At 46.0% G+C, this 17,330-nt stretch overlaps 2 protein-coding genes across 6 annotated transcripts in view; one reads left to right on the top strand and one right to left on the bottom strand.

Annotated features, from left to right (window-relative positions):
• The first annotated feature begins 23 nt into the window (after positions 1-23).
• DMAC2L (distal membrane arm assembly component 2 like) overlaps positions 24-17,330 on the top strand; it is a 19,654-nt gene continuing 2,347 nt past the window's right edge. The window contains exons 1-5 of one of the 3 annotated variants that reach the window (XM_003428385.4): positions 24-84; positions 4,276-4,387; positions 5,219-5,427; positions 6,627-6,798; positions 7,882-8,590. In XM_003428385.4, coding sequence (XP_003428433.1) covers positions 4,281-4,387; positions 5,219-5,427; positions 6,627-6,798; positions 7,882-7,948 — 555 coding nt within the window. In that variant the 5' untranslated portion in view covers positions 24-84; positions 4,276-4,280 and the 3' untranslated portion in view covers positions 7,949-8,590. Of the gene's footprint in view, positions 85-4,275; positions 4,388-5,218; positions 5,428-6,626; positions 6,799-7,301; positions 8,591-17,330 lie in introns of those variants that run through there. The other 2 variants (XM_001514281.4, XM_007663029.3) reach the window with 2 other exon arrangements.
• Positions 9,472-17,330, bottom strand: part of CDKL1 (cyclin dependent kinase like 1) — a 22,628-nt gene continuing 14,769 nt past the window's right edge. For 2 of the 3 annotated variants that reach the window (XM_007663019.2, XM_029078735.2), the window contains 4 exons: positions 16,456-16,538; positions 14,303-14,359; positions 13,947-14,102; positions 9,472-13,033 (listed from right to left, as the gene is read on the bottom strand). In XM_007663019.2, the coding sequence (XP_007661209.1) occupies positions 12,926-13,033; positions 13,947-14,102; positions 14,303-14,359; positions 16,456-16,538 (404 nt within the window). In that variant the 3' untranslated portion in view covers positions 9,472-12,925. The remainder of the gene's footprint in view (positions 13,034-13,946; positions 14,103-14,302; positions 14,360-16,455; positions 16,539-17,330) is intronic. The other variant, XM_029078736.2, reaches the window with a different exon arrangement.

Here is a 17,330-nt window from a genome sequence, read left to right as displayed (position 1 = left end):
AGGCCGCGATCCCGCCCCGCAGCCAATGAGCCGGCGAGCGGGGCGCAGGCGCAGCGGGGCGAGGAGCCGCGGGCCTCTGAGGGGGTAAGCGGGGCCTTCTGATGAGGGGCCGGGCAGGCTATCCACGCTCCTCGTGCGGGGCCCCGGGAATAATAATAATAATAATATTAATAATGGTATTTGTTAAGCTTTTACTATGTGCCAAGCGCTGGGGTAGATGCAAGGTGATCAGGTTGTCCCACGTAGGGCCCACAGTCTTCAATCCCCCTTTTACAGATGAGGTCACTGAGGCCCAGAGAATAATTATAAACAATAATGATGGCACTTGTTAAGCGCTTACTATGTGCAAAGCACCGTTCTCAGCGCTGGGGGAGATACAAGGGGATGAGGTGGTCCCACGTGGGGCTCGCTGTCTTCATCCCCCTTTTACAGATGAGGTCACTGAGGCCCAGAGAAGTCGAGTGACTTCCCAAAGTCACACAGCTGACAAGTAATAATAATGATGGTATTTGTTCATTCAATAGTATTTATTGAGCACTTACTATATGCAGAGCACTGGACAAAACGCTTGGAATGGACAATTCAATAGTATTTATTGAGTGCTTACTGTGTGCAGAGCACTGGATTAAGCGCTTGGAATGGACAATTCGGCAACAGAGACCATCCCTGCCTCTGCCACCACAGGTGGTATCCTTGGTGCCTTTGATGCGTTAGCTGGCAAAGAAATCTTGGAGTCTACTTGATAATCAACTTTCTTAATTGATGTGTGGAACCTGAGGGCTTTTCTGGATCCCCAGGATCTAAATTGCTGTTGAGAAGAGAGGTTAGAAAGGAAGGAAGGCCCTCCCATGGTCTTCAAGCCACCATCAATCAGTTGTATTTATTGAGCGCGTACTGTGTGCAGAGCACCATATTAAGCACTTGGGAGAGTAAAACTGAATAGAGTTGGCATCCATGTTCCCTGCCCATGGTGAGCTTATGGTCTTGAGGGGGAAATGGAAATTAATATAAATAATATAAATTACAGATATGTATATAAGTGCTGGGGGACTGAGAGAGGGGTGAATGAAAGGTGCAAATCCAAGTGCAAGGGTGACGCAGAAGGGAGTTGGAGAAGAGAAAATGAGGGCTTAATCAGGGAAGGCCTCTGGGAGGAGATGTGCTTTTAATGACGCATTAAAGGTGGGGAGAGTGATTGTCTTGGATATGAAGAGGGAGGGCATTCCAGACCAGAGGCAGGACATAGGTGACAGGTTGGCCTCCATGTAATCCTGCCAATATTGAAATAAACTAGAAGCTGTGTTGGGAACCCATACTGCTCTCTGTATGCCTGCCACTCATCGTGGTGATGTAGCTGGGGAGCGTGCAGGGGAATGCCAGGATTGGTGACTTGTTTCTGAGTTTCTTTTTATATCCTAATTCAGTTGAGCTTGTCTGCTGTGTGACCTTGGACAAGTCACTAACTTTTATGTGCCTCAGTTTCCTCATCGGTACAATGGGGATTAAATCCCTGTCCTCCCTTCTACTTAGAATGTGAGCCCCATTTTGGGCTGGGATTGGATCTGACTTAATTATCATTCATCTACCCCAGCACTTAGTACAGTGCTTGGCCCATAGTAAGCACTCAACAGATTCCATAATAATAGCACTACTTAATGTCATTATTATATTGTGGTCAAGTGATGGGATTATGTCACTGGTTTTACATTATAATCCAAGAGAATTGTCCAAGCACCCTTGTTTTGCAGAGGTATTAAAAAGAGGAAGGTTGGTAGAAACAAAATAACTGGAGAAAAGTCAGTCAGTCATATTAATTGAGTGCTTACTTTGTGCAGAGCACTGTACTAAGTGCTTGGGAGAGTACAATGTAACAGTAAACACACATTCCCTGTCCACAATCTAGAGTTGGGGAAATAGACCTCAATACAAATAAATTACAGATGCGCACATAAAAGGTGATGAGAGGGCCTGTTGCTAGGGAAGGGGGAATGTAGGGGAGAGGTGGTTCTACTATTGAGCAGCTACTAGCTCTGGTTTCCATGTCATCCCAAGAGCCCACCTAGAATTTCCCAGGGGTTGTGGATGCTCGAGTGAGTAACTCCAGTTCAAACTGGCACACTGTAGTCAACTGGAATTGGGCTGGTGGTAATGAATTTTGCCTGGAAATGAGAACCAATCCTAATAATAATAATGATCATTTGTGGTATTTGTTAAGCGCTTATTATGTGCCAAGCACAGCACTAAGTGCTGGGGATAGACATAAGATAATCAGGTTAGACACAGGCCCTGACTCACATGGGGCTCAGAGTCTAAGCAGGAGGAAGGGCAGGCATTGAGTCCGGCTGTTGGAATGTGGTGCCCCCGTGCTCTGTTTCTAATTATTAATTATATTTATTGTGCGCTTACTGTGCACTTCTCAGAGAAGCAGCGTGGCTCAGTGGAAAGAGCCCAGGCTTGGGAGTCAGAGGTCATGGATTCGTATCCCGACCCTGCCCCTTGTCAGCTGTGTGACCGTGGGCAAGTCACTTCACTTCTCTGGGCCTCAGTTCCCTCATCTGTAAAATGGGGATGAAGACTGTGAGCCCCATGTGGGACAACCTCATTCCCCTGTATCTCCCCCAGCGCTTAGAACAGTGCTCTGCACATAATAAGCACTTAACAAATACCAACATTATTATTATTACTGTGTGCAAATCACTGTACCAAGTGCTTGAATCAGCTCTCTGCCTCTAAACTGTATTCGGACTTAATGGGTGATGAAAAGTCCATTTCCTTTTAAATTTACTACCACCAATTCTTCACATTCAGAAAGAGCTCGAGTGTAGAGTGTGCCCTGGGTTTTAAACGGGTCTTTCCGCCCTAAGCTCCCCTTTATTTTAGCCACTTAAAGGCAGAGAAGCAGCGTGGCTCAGTAGAAAGAGCCCGGGCTTGGGAGTCAGAGGTCATGGGTTTTAATCCCGACTCTGCCGCTTGTCAGCCGTGTGACAAGTCACTTCACTTCTCTGGGCCTCAGTTACTTCATCTGTAAAAGGGGGATTAAGACTGTGAGCCCCACGTGGAACAACCTCATTGGGCAGGGATTGTCTCTACCTGTTGCCGAATTGTACATTCCAAGCGCTTAGTACAGTGCTCTGCACATAGTAAGCGCTCAGTAAATACGATTGAAGGAAGTGCTCTGCACATGGTAAGCGCTCAATAAATACGATTGAAGGAATGAATAGAATGATCAATGTGTTCGCTCAACACTAGGGGTCCCCCTTTATCCTGTGAACGAGCAGGCAAACAAAAACTGCAACCATGCTAGGATTTAAATAAAATGAATCCCGTTTCGGAAGCCACATCATTTCCGAATAATTGAGTTTAAATTTAACTACTGAAAAGCCGGGAAGTTGCCCTCTCATTTTCTACTCCCGAATACTGACCGGGTCATGCACGTTCATAGTTTTCATCAAAATCTTGACTCAATTGAGCGTTTTGAAAATGAAGACACAACTGACCTGAGCGGCGACCCGCATTCCCTGACCTGCTGCACTCTTACTACATTGTAAGGCTCATGAGCAAAAACGGAATAAAAATAAAGTTCAGCAAAAGGAGTGTGGGTGAATAAATGCATTTTTATCTTTGTTCTCGCTAGAGTGAAAGCTCCTTGAGGTCAGGAATCATGTCTAGTAACTCAATTGAACTTTCCCAAGCAGGGAAAGTACAGGACTTTGGACAGTAAACAGAGTAAACAGTAAATACTATTGATTGATTGATTGAAGGAAAAAGTGAATAGTCATGCCTAGAAGCCAAAAGTTATCACAGTTAGTTATTGTAGCTGCTCACTACGCCTCTTTGCCTTTATTTGCTTTTTAGCCAGGCCTCCTTTCTTCCCTTCCTCCTTTGCTCCTATACTCTAGACAGTAAGCACATTGTGGGCAGGGCACATGTCTGCTAATTCTATTCTATTGCACTCTCCCAAGTGCTTAGTACAATGCTCTGCATATAGTAAGTGCTCTAAATACCACTGATAGATATATTGCTCCTCAACTGCTAAAGTTCAAGGGTCCACTGCAGCCCGTTGGTCAGAGGGCTGTTTGCCTACATCTCTGGCAGAGAGTCACATCCCTGGTCTCTTAATAGTTACTGTAATACTGAATTCCCCTTAGGATTGACTCTCAGTGTTACCTACTTATGTCTCCAAACAATTCTTGTAAATGAGGAGTAACGGTCTTCTGTGTATAGTAGTCTGGCTACCAGCTAACAATCTAGTAAAGTGGTGTTTTACATTGCCAGATCTGATGATGCTGTTTGGAAGGTTCGCCTACCAGTTGCACAACTTTAAGAAACCCCCAAGGTCATGTGACTGCAGACAGTTCTGGGGATGGTTGAATGCCGTGTTCAACAAGTAAGTGCCCTGAATCAAGGAAGCGTGGAGACTGTAAGCTCATCCTCTAAGCTGGAAACTCACAGTGGGCAGGGAACATGTGTGCTGACTCTGATATATTGTACTCTCCTCTCCCAAGCGTTTAGTCCAGTGCACTGCATGCAGTAAGAACTCAATAAATTTTGATCAATTTAACTTCTCTGACTCAGTTTCCTTCATCTAAGATGGGGGTGAGGATGCCTGCTTTCCTTCCATTTGTCATTGTTTAATTACTTATTTTCTTACTTTTGTTTTTAATATTTGCCTCATTGCTCTGATTATTTTACCTGTTGTGTATTTGGCAACTTGTGTCCCCTTGTCTCCCACATTAAATTGTAAGCTCCTTGAAGGGCTAGCCATGTCTTGTACTTACTGGAATATTCCATGGCACCAAGTCCAGTGCTCTGAACATAGAAAGCACACAGTAAATATTGGTGATGTTTAGGGATTCATTCTCCATGATGTAAAATGTCTTTGTCTTCTAGTGGTATCTTTTTTTTTTTTACCAAAAACAAAACATTAAAAAAAAAGCAGATAGTGCACATTTTTCATAAAGTTAACCAGGGTATATCAGTCAGTCAAATGTATTGAACACTTACTGTGTGCAGAGTACTATACTAAGCGCTTGGGAGAGTACAGTATAACACTATAATAGATGCATTCCCTGCCCACAATGAGCTTACAGTCTAGAGGGGATATAGAGGGGATATCCATGTATATACCTTTCCGTGTGACCTGCCATGTGATGTCTTGCTTGGCAATGAAGTGAAAAAGGACAATTCCCAAGAGTCAGTTGCTTTTCTCGGTTAACAGGGTAGATCACGAGCGCATAAAGGCCGTGGGCCCAGACCGGGCAGCTTCGGAGTGGCTCCTGCGATGTGGAGCCTTGGTGCGGTATCATGGCCAGGAAAGATGGCAGCAGGACTACAACACCCTCCCGACTGGACCTCTAAACAAATATAAGATCCAAGCAATTGATGCCACTGAGTCCTGCATCATGCACATAGGATTCGACTACATGGGTAAAGGATGGCATCGTTTTGCTCTCAGATACTCTAGCAGTTGGGCACCTTTCCCTTTTCCAATCAGTTGATCCCCTGCCCACTCAGGAGTGGAACAAGTTGAGGGGGGGGCCCAGTGCCGGGGTGTGAAGCCGGCCCTCTTGCTGCCCCCGTGGCCTCTAGTCACACCCAGACAACTCCTCGTCCCCCAGCAATCCTAGATTTCTTCCAGGTAAAGGGAGGACCCGAGCTCTGAGGAGAAAGGGCCAGGCCAGGCCCCAGGCTCTGAGGAGAAAGGAGGCCAGACCAAGGCCAGCCTCTGAGGAGAAAGGGGGTTGAGGCTTTGAGAGAAAGGGAGTCAGGTCAGGACCCAGGCTCTGAGGAGAAAGTGGGCCAGGCCAGAGCCAAACCTCTGAGGAGAAAGGGGGTCAGGGCCAGGGCCCAGATTCTGAGGAGAAAGGAAGCCAGGGCAGGGCCAAACCTCTTTAGAAAAAAGGGGTCAGGCCGGGGCCCAGCCTCTAAGGAGAAAGAGGGCCGGCCAGGTCCTAGTCTGGGCTTTTATCCTCTGAGCCACCTGGATTCCACCGCTTCAATGCTCTTTAGATAAGTCAGAAGACTGGTAGCTTTCTTCCCTTCCAACTCCCGCCAACCTTTTCCTCATGGCTCCTTTGGGCTACCCTCAGGCCACTGTAGCATCAATGCTGCAGACACATCTCCCTCTCTCCTGGGCCTGCTAAGGGCTCTGGGGCAGCCGAACAGCCTGAATTCCTTCCCTGCTCACGTCAGCCATGAAGAAGGCATGGAAAAAAAAACAAAACCTCATTACTGTGGCTTACTGACCAACTCACTTGTGTGATTTTTTCCATATTTAATCAAAAGCTCAGTATGCAATTGCAACATATAATTGCATATACCATTACCAGCTCCACTAATCTAGAGCTATATGTTATCTCATTCTTTGCCTTCTTACATAAATGCCAAGGTAACTTGGCACAAATTCAGCTATTGAAAAGCTCACAATAGGTTCACAGGGGGCTAATGACCTATATATCACAACTGCTGTCTGTGCAGCCCTCTCTTTCCTCATGTTCATTGAAGCTGGGCAAAATAGTGGGTCTTGGCCACCTGGCCAAGGCCCTGCTGCCCACTGGCAACGTCTTAAAAAGTTGACTTGGGCAGTGGGAAGTAGGTACCAAACTATTGCACCATCTCTTTTCCAGAGGGCCTAGTACACGTTGAACAGATAAAGCTGTGCAAGTGTCACTACATTGAGGATGAGTGTTTGAAGCGACTCAGCGAGTTTGAGAACTTACAGAAAAGCCTGCTGCGGCTGGAAGTTGTGTCCTGTGGGAATGTCACAGAGAAAGGCATCATGGCCTTGCACCACTTGAGGTAGGTGAGCAGACTGAACCGGAAGAGGTGGAATGCCAAGGTGACTACTCAGGCCCTTTGGAGGGGAATTAGAGAAAAACACAGAGTTTACCATCTGCTCTGATAATCAGCTGGGCTTCAATGAATGGTTGAGAGAGTGATAGCTAGATCCTCCACTGGCCATACGGAGGCACATTTCTCTGCTCCACATAGTTCTGCCAAGCCTCAGTAGAGTGTGAGTGCCTTCCATGTGTAGAGCACTGTAGTGAGCACAACGAAATTATTAGATGTTGTCCTCTAGACCGTAAGCTCCTTTGGGACAGGGATCACATCTATCAGTTCTGTTGTACTCTCCCAAGTACTCCATCCATAAATACCAGTGATTGATTAGCTCTGCCCTCCAGGAGATTGAATCTCCACTGGAAGAACAATAGGCCTTTTTGAAGTCAATTAATGACAAAACAAAATTAATTTTTGTTTCTCAGAGTGTGTTTCAAGGTGGTTTTTTTCCCCTTCTTTTGCAGAAACCTTGAGTACTTATTGTTACGTGATCTTCCCGGATTAAGAGAGAAAGAAAAAATTATTCATTCCTTTCAGAAAGCAATGCCTTCTCTGGAACTCAAATTGGATTTAAAATAAATTAAACCCTAATAAGAGTCTTATTCCAATATCCTCGTGTTATCTGATCTGAGGGAAAACTTAGAGCACCACTAAAGAGCAAAGTATGATTTAAGGTTCGGCCTTTGGAGTCAGTGTTCTGTGTTGATTTCTTTTCATGGGGGTTGTCCACGTTTTACCACCTTAGCATGGCTAGTGTAAAGAGCAGGGGTCTGGGAGTTAGAAGACTGGGATTCTAAATCTCCACTGTGCCACTTGCTTGCTGTGTGACCTTGAGCAAGTCACTTAACTTTACTGTGCCTGTTTTGTGGTCTATCAAGAGAGTGTCAATACGTGTTCTCCCTCCTATTTAGACTGAGTCCCTTGTGGGTCAGGGGCTATACCCCACCTGGTTATCTAAAATCTACCTTAGCTCTTAGTACAGTGCTTGGCACATAGGTGCTTAACAAATATCACTTTTACTATTATCATTGTTAATATTAATAGCCACCCAACTACAAGGTCTAGCATGGTCTGTCCCCATCTCCCACCACTGATCCTGGGCCACAGCTAAAGACCCCACCTGCCTCCATCATGGGAGACCCGGGAGTGAACGAACGGGAAGCAAACTCAGTTGGAAAGTGAAACTACCCACCTGCCTCTGAAATCAAGATGGATTCTTCCCCTTGTGGTAAGTCTAGGACATAAGTAGGCTTAAAAATTGTGAACTGAGCCATCAGTACAGTGACTTGCGTGAATGAACCGGAGAAGTTCCAAACCACTGAGACTTCGAAAGGTCATCCATCTTTTCCCAGGAAAGAGGCAACTCTGCAGCTCCAGACTGGCTTAAGATGCACTTAGAAACCCCTTGAGGGGCTGCACAGAGCAGCATGGCTCTACCTGCTATCCAAACTGTATCTGCTTTTCTGCTGGGGAAATTTATCTTGCTGTAGGAAGGGCCCAAAAGAGGCACCCAGCTCTGCCTTTCACCTCTTAGAGAGATCACTGAGTGGGTGCAAAAGTGAATGTTGACTCAGAGGACTCGGGTGCATCAAGTACATGTCCGCTGGGCATGTGACTTGATACTGCCAAGTTCCAGTGGCTCTGCTTGAGGCTTACAGAACTGAAGGAAAGTCATTTTTTGTGGAAATAAGAATTGCAGGGGCACCTTCTGAGCAAATGTTTTAAAGGAGTAAAAATTAAAACTGGAAATGAATTTTCTTCTCATGGTCTTGTTTGCAACATTATCTGCTCCTCCTTAACAAGGAAGTGTCTCAAAAAGGAAATCCAACCCAAACAGTGTAATATTACTTCAGGAAAGGAGGAGTAAAGAATGAGCCCTATACTGTAAACAAATGAGAATAACTAAGCCATTTATTTAGCTCATTTGCTAAGTCTCAGTGGGTATGGTGTAACCTTTTGTTAGCTCATGTGGGATATCTAGTTTTGCCTGGAGGGTATGTTTGCTTGTAGGATATATTTATTTAGAAATTCTGAATATCTGTTTTTTAGCTTGAAATATTATAAAGCAGACGTTTAGATAATGAAACGTTCACAGCCAAAATATGGGAAATTTTAGGAAACTAAACTACATCTCCCAGCAATGTTGAAAATTGTTTGGAGAGCACCCGAGAGCCACACTGTTCACCAACCAAAATGGCAAGGGCCTCTCACCTAAATTGGAGAGCATTAAATACACTGTAGGTGATGGGGTTAAGGGAGGAGGGGACACAGCTCCTGTGCCCACAAGCTTTATCGTGAGAGGCAAGTCCATGCTAAAGAAAAGCCTTAGCCAGCTGGAAAATTCAACATAACCATTCTGTTGGAGAAGGTTTTCTGGACAAGAGTGACCAAGGCCTTGTGTTTTTCCCACTTCCCCTGTGGGTGCTAAACAACTAGTCCTCGCTACCTGGATCAGACAGATTTCATCATGAATGAAGAAATTATTGGAGAAGTTAGCTAATTTGAGCCCAGCTTCAGATAAATGGTATTATTCTGAGTAAGGAAGAACAGTGAGTCTGAAGACTAGACAGAAAAGGCAACTGCAAGAGATGTGATTTTACTGCAAAATCTACTCTTAAAGGACAGAAACCAGACTTCAAGAAGACATGCTTTATTGCATGTATGTCAATGGATAGGCATGTACATGATAAGATCTGTAGCATTTATTTTGTAACACATCAGGAAATGTCTTGGATTTATTTTCAACTCCTTTTACATTTATAGTGCCAGCCTGTTTCTTTTTATTGGTTGTTTTGCTTGTTGGAGACATACTGGTGTCTTGGGTGCAAAAGCTCCAACATTGTACACAACAGTCCTATTCATCCAGGACTAATATAAATAAGGAAAAACCATCCATTGACTTCTCTGGAAAATGCCTTATTCCCTAGCCCCAATACCAGCCTATAATATACTTGACACATATTTGTCTGGGTCAAGCCAATATGCACATTCAGAAAATCATCACCAGTAGTATTTACTGAGCACTTATTGTACACAGAGCACTGTGCTAAGCACTTGGGGGAGTACAATACAGAGTTGGTAGACACGTCTCCTGCCCACAATGAGCTTAACAGTCTAAAGTACTGTAAATTATTAAATAAGTGTACTGATCCTGTCAGACACTTGTCTGTCACTCAATCTACTTACTTCCTTGTCTGTACTGTGATGGCTAAACTTAGGAGAGGTTTGTCATTTCTAGGAACCCACAACTTTGCTCCCAGGAACCCACAACTTGCTTTGCTGCAAAAGACTTCGGGCTCCACGTTTCCATTTTGAGTAGATTTCCACTGACCACAGCTTTTACTTTCTTTGGGGCCCTCAGGTGCTAACACTGACTATCACTTCCTTTTCAAGACTCTAGAGAGACAGTATACACCAGAAAGGCCACCGATAAAACAGATATCCTGAATTATTGTTTCCTTTTTGCTACTCAGCGGGTTGGTACTGCTTTTACCTTCACTACCCGATAATTTCCTTGCAGATTTTACAAACTATATGCATTTTATTTCTTGACCCTGTGAAAGGGAAATATTTTCTAAATAGATTAAAGTAAGCATTTTTATTTCTGCAAAAAAAGAGGACAAACTAAGTGTAAATAATGCATATGAGCCCATTTTCTTTTAGGAATCAATGTCGAAAAGATAGCAAATCATGCTGCTAGATTAGATTATCTGGATTATCTGAGTTGTTAGATTTTATTTTTTAATTTGCATTTTGCCAATAGAAATAAAAAAAATCATGCTTCAAAGTAATAACTTTGAAGTAGTACCTTGGGGCTCTAATACATTCATTTCATGAGGTAATATAGCCTATTCACTTAACCTCTCTGTGCCCCAGTTCCCTCATCTGTAAAATGGGGATAAGAAAGTGAACCCCATTTGATCCAAGGACTGTAGCCAGCAGGGAACATGTCTACCAACTCTGTTGTACTGTACTCTCCCAAACTGCTTAGTTCAGTGCTTTGCACACAATTGGGACTCCATAAATATGGCTAATTGATCTCATAGCGTTTGTTTATCCTAATGTTTGGCACAGAGTAAATGCTTAAAAAATACGATTATTATTACAGTGACCTCTCCCTGTATGCTCGGACAGAAGGGATGATACAGAAGCAGTGCCTCCTATTGAATATCATTCAGATGAAAAGCTTATGGAATATGCAAACATTCGTGAAAAATGGAAAGCTATTCTTCTACTCCCATTCTATCAACTGTCAACTCGATAGACATTCAAAGCCTCCGTGTTCACAGCATGATGAACCTCCATATATTGCCTGTCTGATCCACCATTTAGCAAGTCAAAGGGATGGTAATCCCAAAGTGCCAGAGCTGAGTGATAAGCGATGTGATGTTCTGAGAGAGGGGTTATCATGCAGGAGCACCTCATTCAGGTTTTGGTCAGCATGAGTTCTTTAGTGCTTCTCAGTTACTTAATCTTAATAGCACCCCTTGTCAAAAAGTCCCTGACCAGCCCCCGCCACTCCTCTCCGAAAAAGCTGCCATCACTTTATCTGTAGAAGACTGCAGTCGAACTTATTTGCTTGAGCCCTTCAATGCTGCCATGCCACTGACTGTCATTTCATTTAGGGATCAAAATGGTGAACCCATGTCTTAATGCCTGTGATACTGTACAATGGGATTCCTCATATTTGGTTCAGTATTCCACCCAAGTGAATTTTTGCTTTTTTTAAGCTCAGTCATCACCATTCTTGGGAGTCACTGCACATAAGTCTTGGACTGTCCTGTCAAAGTTCCTGAATTATGTCTTTTACCCCTGGTTTTCCAGAACCCACTGCATCACCCGACTCCCATAATGCAGTGTGGTGAACTGGTTTTTACACATCAGTCTCATTCTCGTTTCCTGACGTCAGTCCTGTTGCAGACCCTCAACTTTGAGGCTTGTCGTCGATATCAGCCTCCCCATTCTTCGAAGAATTTATTCTAATGATGATCACGTCAATGGTAGAGTTGCCATTCACATTCTTTAAATACCCATGAATATCCCCCTGGAAGAATCTCCTCTACAGTAAGGAATTCCGTAATTGTTTTGTTTTGAACAGAATATCGTAAGACTGATCATGAATTGTGCTGAGCCCCCTGACCTTTCACAGTACTACTTATTGTAGATGGGAAATACCTTTTGAGTGTGAACTCAAGGATCTTTCCTCTGAAGCTTTGATTATAAGGTTAAGTCAATCAATCAATTGTATTTATTGAGTGCTTATTGTGTGCAGAGCACTGTACTAAGCACTTGGGAGAGTATAACATAACACATTCCCTGCCCACAAAACCATGAAGCATTACTTTATATTGACCCTGACTAATTGAACGGACTACTGTAGTGTATAGCCTGTCCCATTTCAATGCTAAGTCAGCACCTGGGAGAGATAAGAGAAACAAGATCAGGACAAAACACTGTAACGGAGAAGAGCAAAAGGTCCTCTTCCTCCTCCTCCTCCTCCTCTATCCATCCACTCTATGAGTTCTGAAGCAAATCTGAGTATATTCTGTACAGCACTTAAAGTAACAGTGAGCTGTTTTTAGCCCTGCCAAGACAGCAAAGTTAAAGAACAGCATAAATTCCCATAAGACTGGGTTAAAGGGCAGAACCACAGCAACAGGAAAGAGATTTTAAAAGACACTGAAATGCAATGAGAAACCTTCCACTGTGACAATGAAATATCATACAATAAGGGAAGAGGGGGGAGTCGGGGCATCAGAGCTCCCAAGGAGCCACACATGTCCACTTGGAGACAGACTTTGGAACTGGCTGCACATCTGATGTGCATCAGATCTTGCCACCAAGACCAAAGAGCAGGGGATCATTGTATTTCCTGCCTAAGCAGTGTTGCCTAGAAACTCTTCGTTATTTCTACCGTCAGGGCCCAAACATTAGACTTCTCTTTGTGCTTAGAATGCAGGCTGCTCTGGACCTGGATAATGCTTTCATTTCTTGCCAACTCAGCTTGCTACGTATCTCCCACTCTGCAAGATTTAGAAGTCAGTAGTTTAGAGTTATGTCCCTCTTTAACCAGAGATCCATCAGCTTCTTAAATGTTGGGAAAGCGATAGTTAAGCTTCCTTGTGTTGCAGTAGTATTTCTTGTTCTCCAAAGTGGGCAAGACGCTACTACTGGTCAACTGAGGCAGGTACTGTAACTGAGAAAAGGATGGAATTAGACTTGTGTTCACAAAATGTTTACTGTCAGTATGTACGTACTGTATACTTTATCTAATGAGGGTTCCTGTCTTTAGAGAGGCTAACGTTAGAACTGAAGGGGTTGAGGACCTTTACGTAGCGAGGTAGCTGTTTTCTGTTTCTGATGGAAGACAAGGCATGAACCCTGGAACATTGTGACGCTGCCATTAAACCAAGTTATGGAGCTGACCTTCTAAGAGTATAAGCACCTTGGGGGCAAGGAAAGTATTTTGTGCTTCTCTTATACTTTCACGGGTGCATTGCCCTCAGTAGGTGCTCAAATGCCATTACTGGGAAATTATTTTGGGTGGTAACGCTGTTTCAGCTCTAAATTCTGTTTGTAATTCTAGGGTGCAAAGCACAGTCAGTGAAAACAGCAGAGAAAGGAACAGCTACCGACTGGGTTGGGGGAAAGGAGGAATGGACAGTCCATTCAACCTTGCAATTAAAATTAAAATATACTGCTTTAGGACTGGTTTTTCTTTGAAAACCAAACCACCGTCATGACGATGATGATGGTATTTGTTAAGTGCTCACTATGTGTCAAGACCTGTTCTAAGTGCTGGGGTAGATACAAGATAATCAGGTTGGACATGGTCCCTGTCCCACATGGACCTCCTGGTCTTCATCCCCATTTTACAGATGAGGTAACTGAAGCCTAGAGAAGTGAAGTGACTTGCCCAAGGTCACACAGATAAGTGGCAGAGCTGGGATCAGGACCCAGGTCCTTCTGACTCCCAAGCCCGGGCTCTATCCGCTAAGCCCCGCTGCATCCCTAGGATCTAGAGGTTTCCAGACTCTAGTCAGGAGCACGCACTGACACGGTGCTCCAACTTCCAGCCCCAAGAAACGGAAAGCCATTGGCAGTCTCACCGCCGGGAGGTGCTTCCGACTCAGCCTCGGGGGTCTCCGGGAGGGTCTCTCCTGTTCCCTGGCCAGGTCTTCCGTGTCCCGGAGGCTGTTGAAGTACGGGAGCTGCAGCAGCTGCTCACACGTCAGTCGTGCGGCAGGGTCCATGTGGAGGCAGCCCTAAGGAGAGAGAAACACCCCGGCCATACGCCGTTTCCTTCACTTATTGCTCCCAGTGACCCTCACCCTGGGCCCCCTGCGCCCTGGGACCCGACGCTTCCGGGATAAAGAATGGTAGATCTCCCACACTCCCATCCCTGTTGCTTCTTCCCCAATCTGCCACCTCCACCTCTCCCTTGCTGCTGCAGTACAGCCCTTACCTTCATCAGCCCCAGAGCAGGAGAGGAAATGTTTGGGAATTTCGATTCCAGGGGCTCCTGGCCACGACAAAGAGAAAAATGCGTGTTTATTCCCAGCTGCTACTTTGCCCCCCGATCAAGGACCCCGCCCCGGATCTGGTCTGTTTGGAATAAAGAAAATCAGGCCGGCCGCCGCCGCTTAGTACCTCTGGCACCTCTCTGCTTTGGCACCCTAGGCTTAGGATGAAGTCTGCCCCTCACTTTCCCCCAGATGTGTCCCAGCTCACCCCATCCCTGCCGGGGTCCAGCCCGGTCCTCCACCCTCTATTCTCAGCCTCAGGGTTGATCCTCAGACCCCATCCACACCACCCAAGGGCCAGGGACTCTTACCAAATGCCACATTTGCAAAACTCTGGAACAGTATGAAAAGAAAACAACACCTTGCTTCCCTTCTCTGCCTCTCCTTTGGTGCTCCACAACCTGAGGGCTTGAAAGGACCACTCATTGTCCCTTTCACATGTCCCTTCCTCTTGGATGCAACCCTCTTCTCAAAACTCACTTTCGGGCGCGCTCTCACCAATAAAACTAATAATAATTGTGGAAATTTTTTAAGCGCTTACTATGTGTCAGGCGTTGTACTAAGTGGTGCAATGGATACAAGCAAATTGAGTTGGACAGAGTCCCTCTCCCCATTTTACAGATGAGGTACCTGAGGCACAGAGAAGTGAAGTAGCTTGCCCGAGATCACGCAGTAGACAAGTGGTGGAGGCGGCATAAGAACCCATGACCTTCTAGCTCCCGGGTCTGTGCTCGATCCACTATGCCTTGCTACAACCCTCAATACACCCACTGCACAGAGCGTCATCTTGTCTGCGCTTCATCTCAATCCTCAATTAATCAACAGTATTTAGTAAATGTCTACTGTATGGAGAGCACTAACGTAAGCGCTTCGGAGACTACAACAAGAGGAAAAGACAAGGCCCCACCCTTAGGGAGTTTACAATCTAATGGAAGACTATTACTACAATTTTTACTACAATATAGTTTACAGACACAAAGGAATGAAGATGGACTGTGTCTGCTCAGTGTTGTTCTGTACTCTCCCAAGTGCTTAGTACAGTGCTTTGCACACAGTAAGTGCTAAATTAATTCAACTGAATATGTAAATGGTGAATGCTTAAATCTTTAAAAATAAAAAAAACCCCACCTTATCCCTCCATTAGTATCCTGACAGACCAAGCAGCTGACCCATGCACTTCTGGCATCAGGTACCGCTTCCCTCCCCAACCTCCAACACATCTTCCCGCATCCTTGTGCAGTGGGTGTAGAGGGAGGGAGGGAAAAGGGAGGTTTCTGAAGGAAACTTCCCATCAGAAGCCACAGGCAACCTCTTAACTTTGAAATACTGACTTTCTACAGACTATGTGGTGAAAGGAAGAGGGAGAGAGGGCGGAAGGGAGAGAGGAAACCACTAAGAGGAGGGAAGAGAGGGCGACTTCAGGAATTGAGAAAACTGGGCAGGTCACAATCTCATTACTCAATGTCATTCTCTACCACCCCTCACTCCCCACATTGTGCTGTTCTGCTGTTCATGGTCCAAGGGCAGGTATCCTGTAGCTGAAGGGAAGTCACATCCGGAGCTGGACCCAGGGAGGAAGTGATAGAGAAGCCTGTATTGTAGGAATAATCCAGGGGGAAGAGGCAGACACTTCCCCCAGGACCTCGGCGTGACTGTTTGAGCGCTGCTGCCGGGGGAGTGAGATGGGGACACAGACGGACTCTCCCTACCCCACCCCACCCCTGCAACCCCAACCGTGCGGCAAACCGAGAAGGTGAGAGGAGGCCACAGTTTGGTCAGCCCAGAACTCAGGCGACAGGCCAAGATACAACAGGCCGAAACCCTGGACTGTGGCCTAGATCCAGATCCGGTTGGGGTGGAGAGGGGGCCCAAGCTGCACCCCTGGAGGGTTGACCCAAACGCAGCTCACTTTGGCTTGGGCCCAACCTGACCACGTGACCTTGTGGCTTCAGAACTGACCCGGCCCTAGGGACAGTGAACAAAGGCCACCCCAGGACTACCCCACCTCAGTCTCTTCCTCTTTGGCCGCCATGCCGTTCTGCCCCTCTCATCCTGTGGCAGTTGGACCACCGTATGGCCCTGAGGATTCTCTTACCGTATTCTCTGGGTCTGGAATCCTCACCCCGCTGAAGAACTGGTTCGTGCTAAACACTTGCTGGTGCCTGGGAATGAGGTCTCCTGTGGGCCGGGGGAGAAAACAGAAAGGCAGGTCCAGTTCACGGACAATAAAGGTCTCCAGGTCACTGGTCCACCCCCGGCCGTGGAGCGGAAACAGGGAACAGGATGCGACCCGCGGTCCTGGCAAAACGTTTGCTGACCACACCGGGGCCTCCCCAGGCTGCTTCACACAGCTGGAAAAGCACCCGAGCAGTGAACCGATGTGTGTCCGCGGCTCTAGTCAGCCCCCGGCTCTGACCGGTTTCCTCTGATTATGTCATATCTTAGCCCAGCCCCAGTTCGAAAGATGACCAGTGACCCTTAAAGATTCACTTTTTCTCCAAAAGTAAGGGTGGGTTGCCCGTGGAATTGGAGGCAGGAGCAGGGTAGCCATCTAGAGTGTGGCCTGATGGCCTAAGAGACCAAGTAAATGATCAGCAGATCCTGTTTCTCTCCCAGAGCCATGGTTCTAAGGCTTTTTCAGAATGTGGCAGCAGTGGCCCCTATTCCCCTCCATTCGTGCACCTCACCTCTCACTTCCCCTGCTCTGGAACACCATGATTTCCTAAAAAAAAAAAAAAAAAAGCACTGGGGCGTGGGAGGGGCCCAGCACAAGGGGGACACATATTTGCAGGAAAGGGGTCTTGCCCAGGTAAGTTTTTGAAACACTTCCCGTCTTTCCAGCCATTCTGGGGCTCCCCTAATTCTGAGAGGCCTATAAATGGGAGTAGGATTTGACTAGAAGTGGGCCGAGTGGATGTCGACCCGCTGCTCCCAGAGGCGCTCGAGGCGGCTCGAGACATCAAGCCGGGT

Source organism: Ornithorhynchus anatinus, chromosome 14 (genome assembly GCF_004115215.2).
Source record: "Ornithorhynchus anatinus isolate Pmale09 chromosome 14, mOrnAna1.pri.v4, whole genome shotgun sequence".
Lineage (NCBI taxonomy): Eukaryota > Metazoa > Chordata > Mammalia > Monotremata > Ornithorhynchidae > Ornithorhynchus > Ornithorhynchus anatinus.
This window is presented reverse-complemented; position numbering and strand designations above follow the sequence as displayed.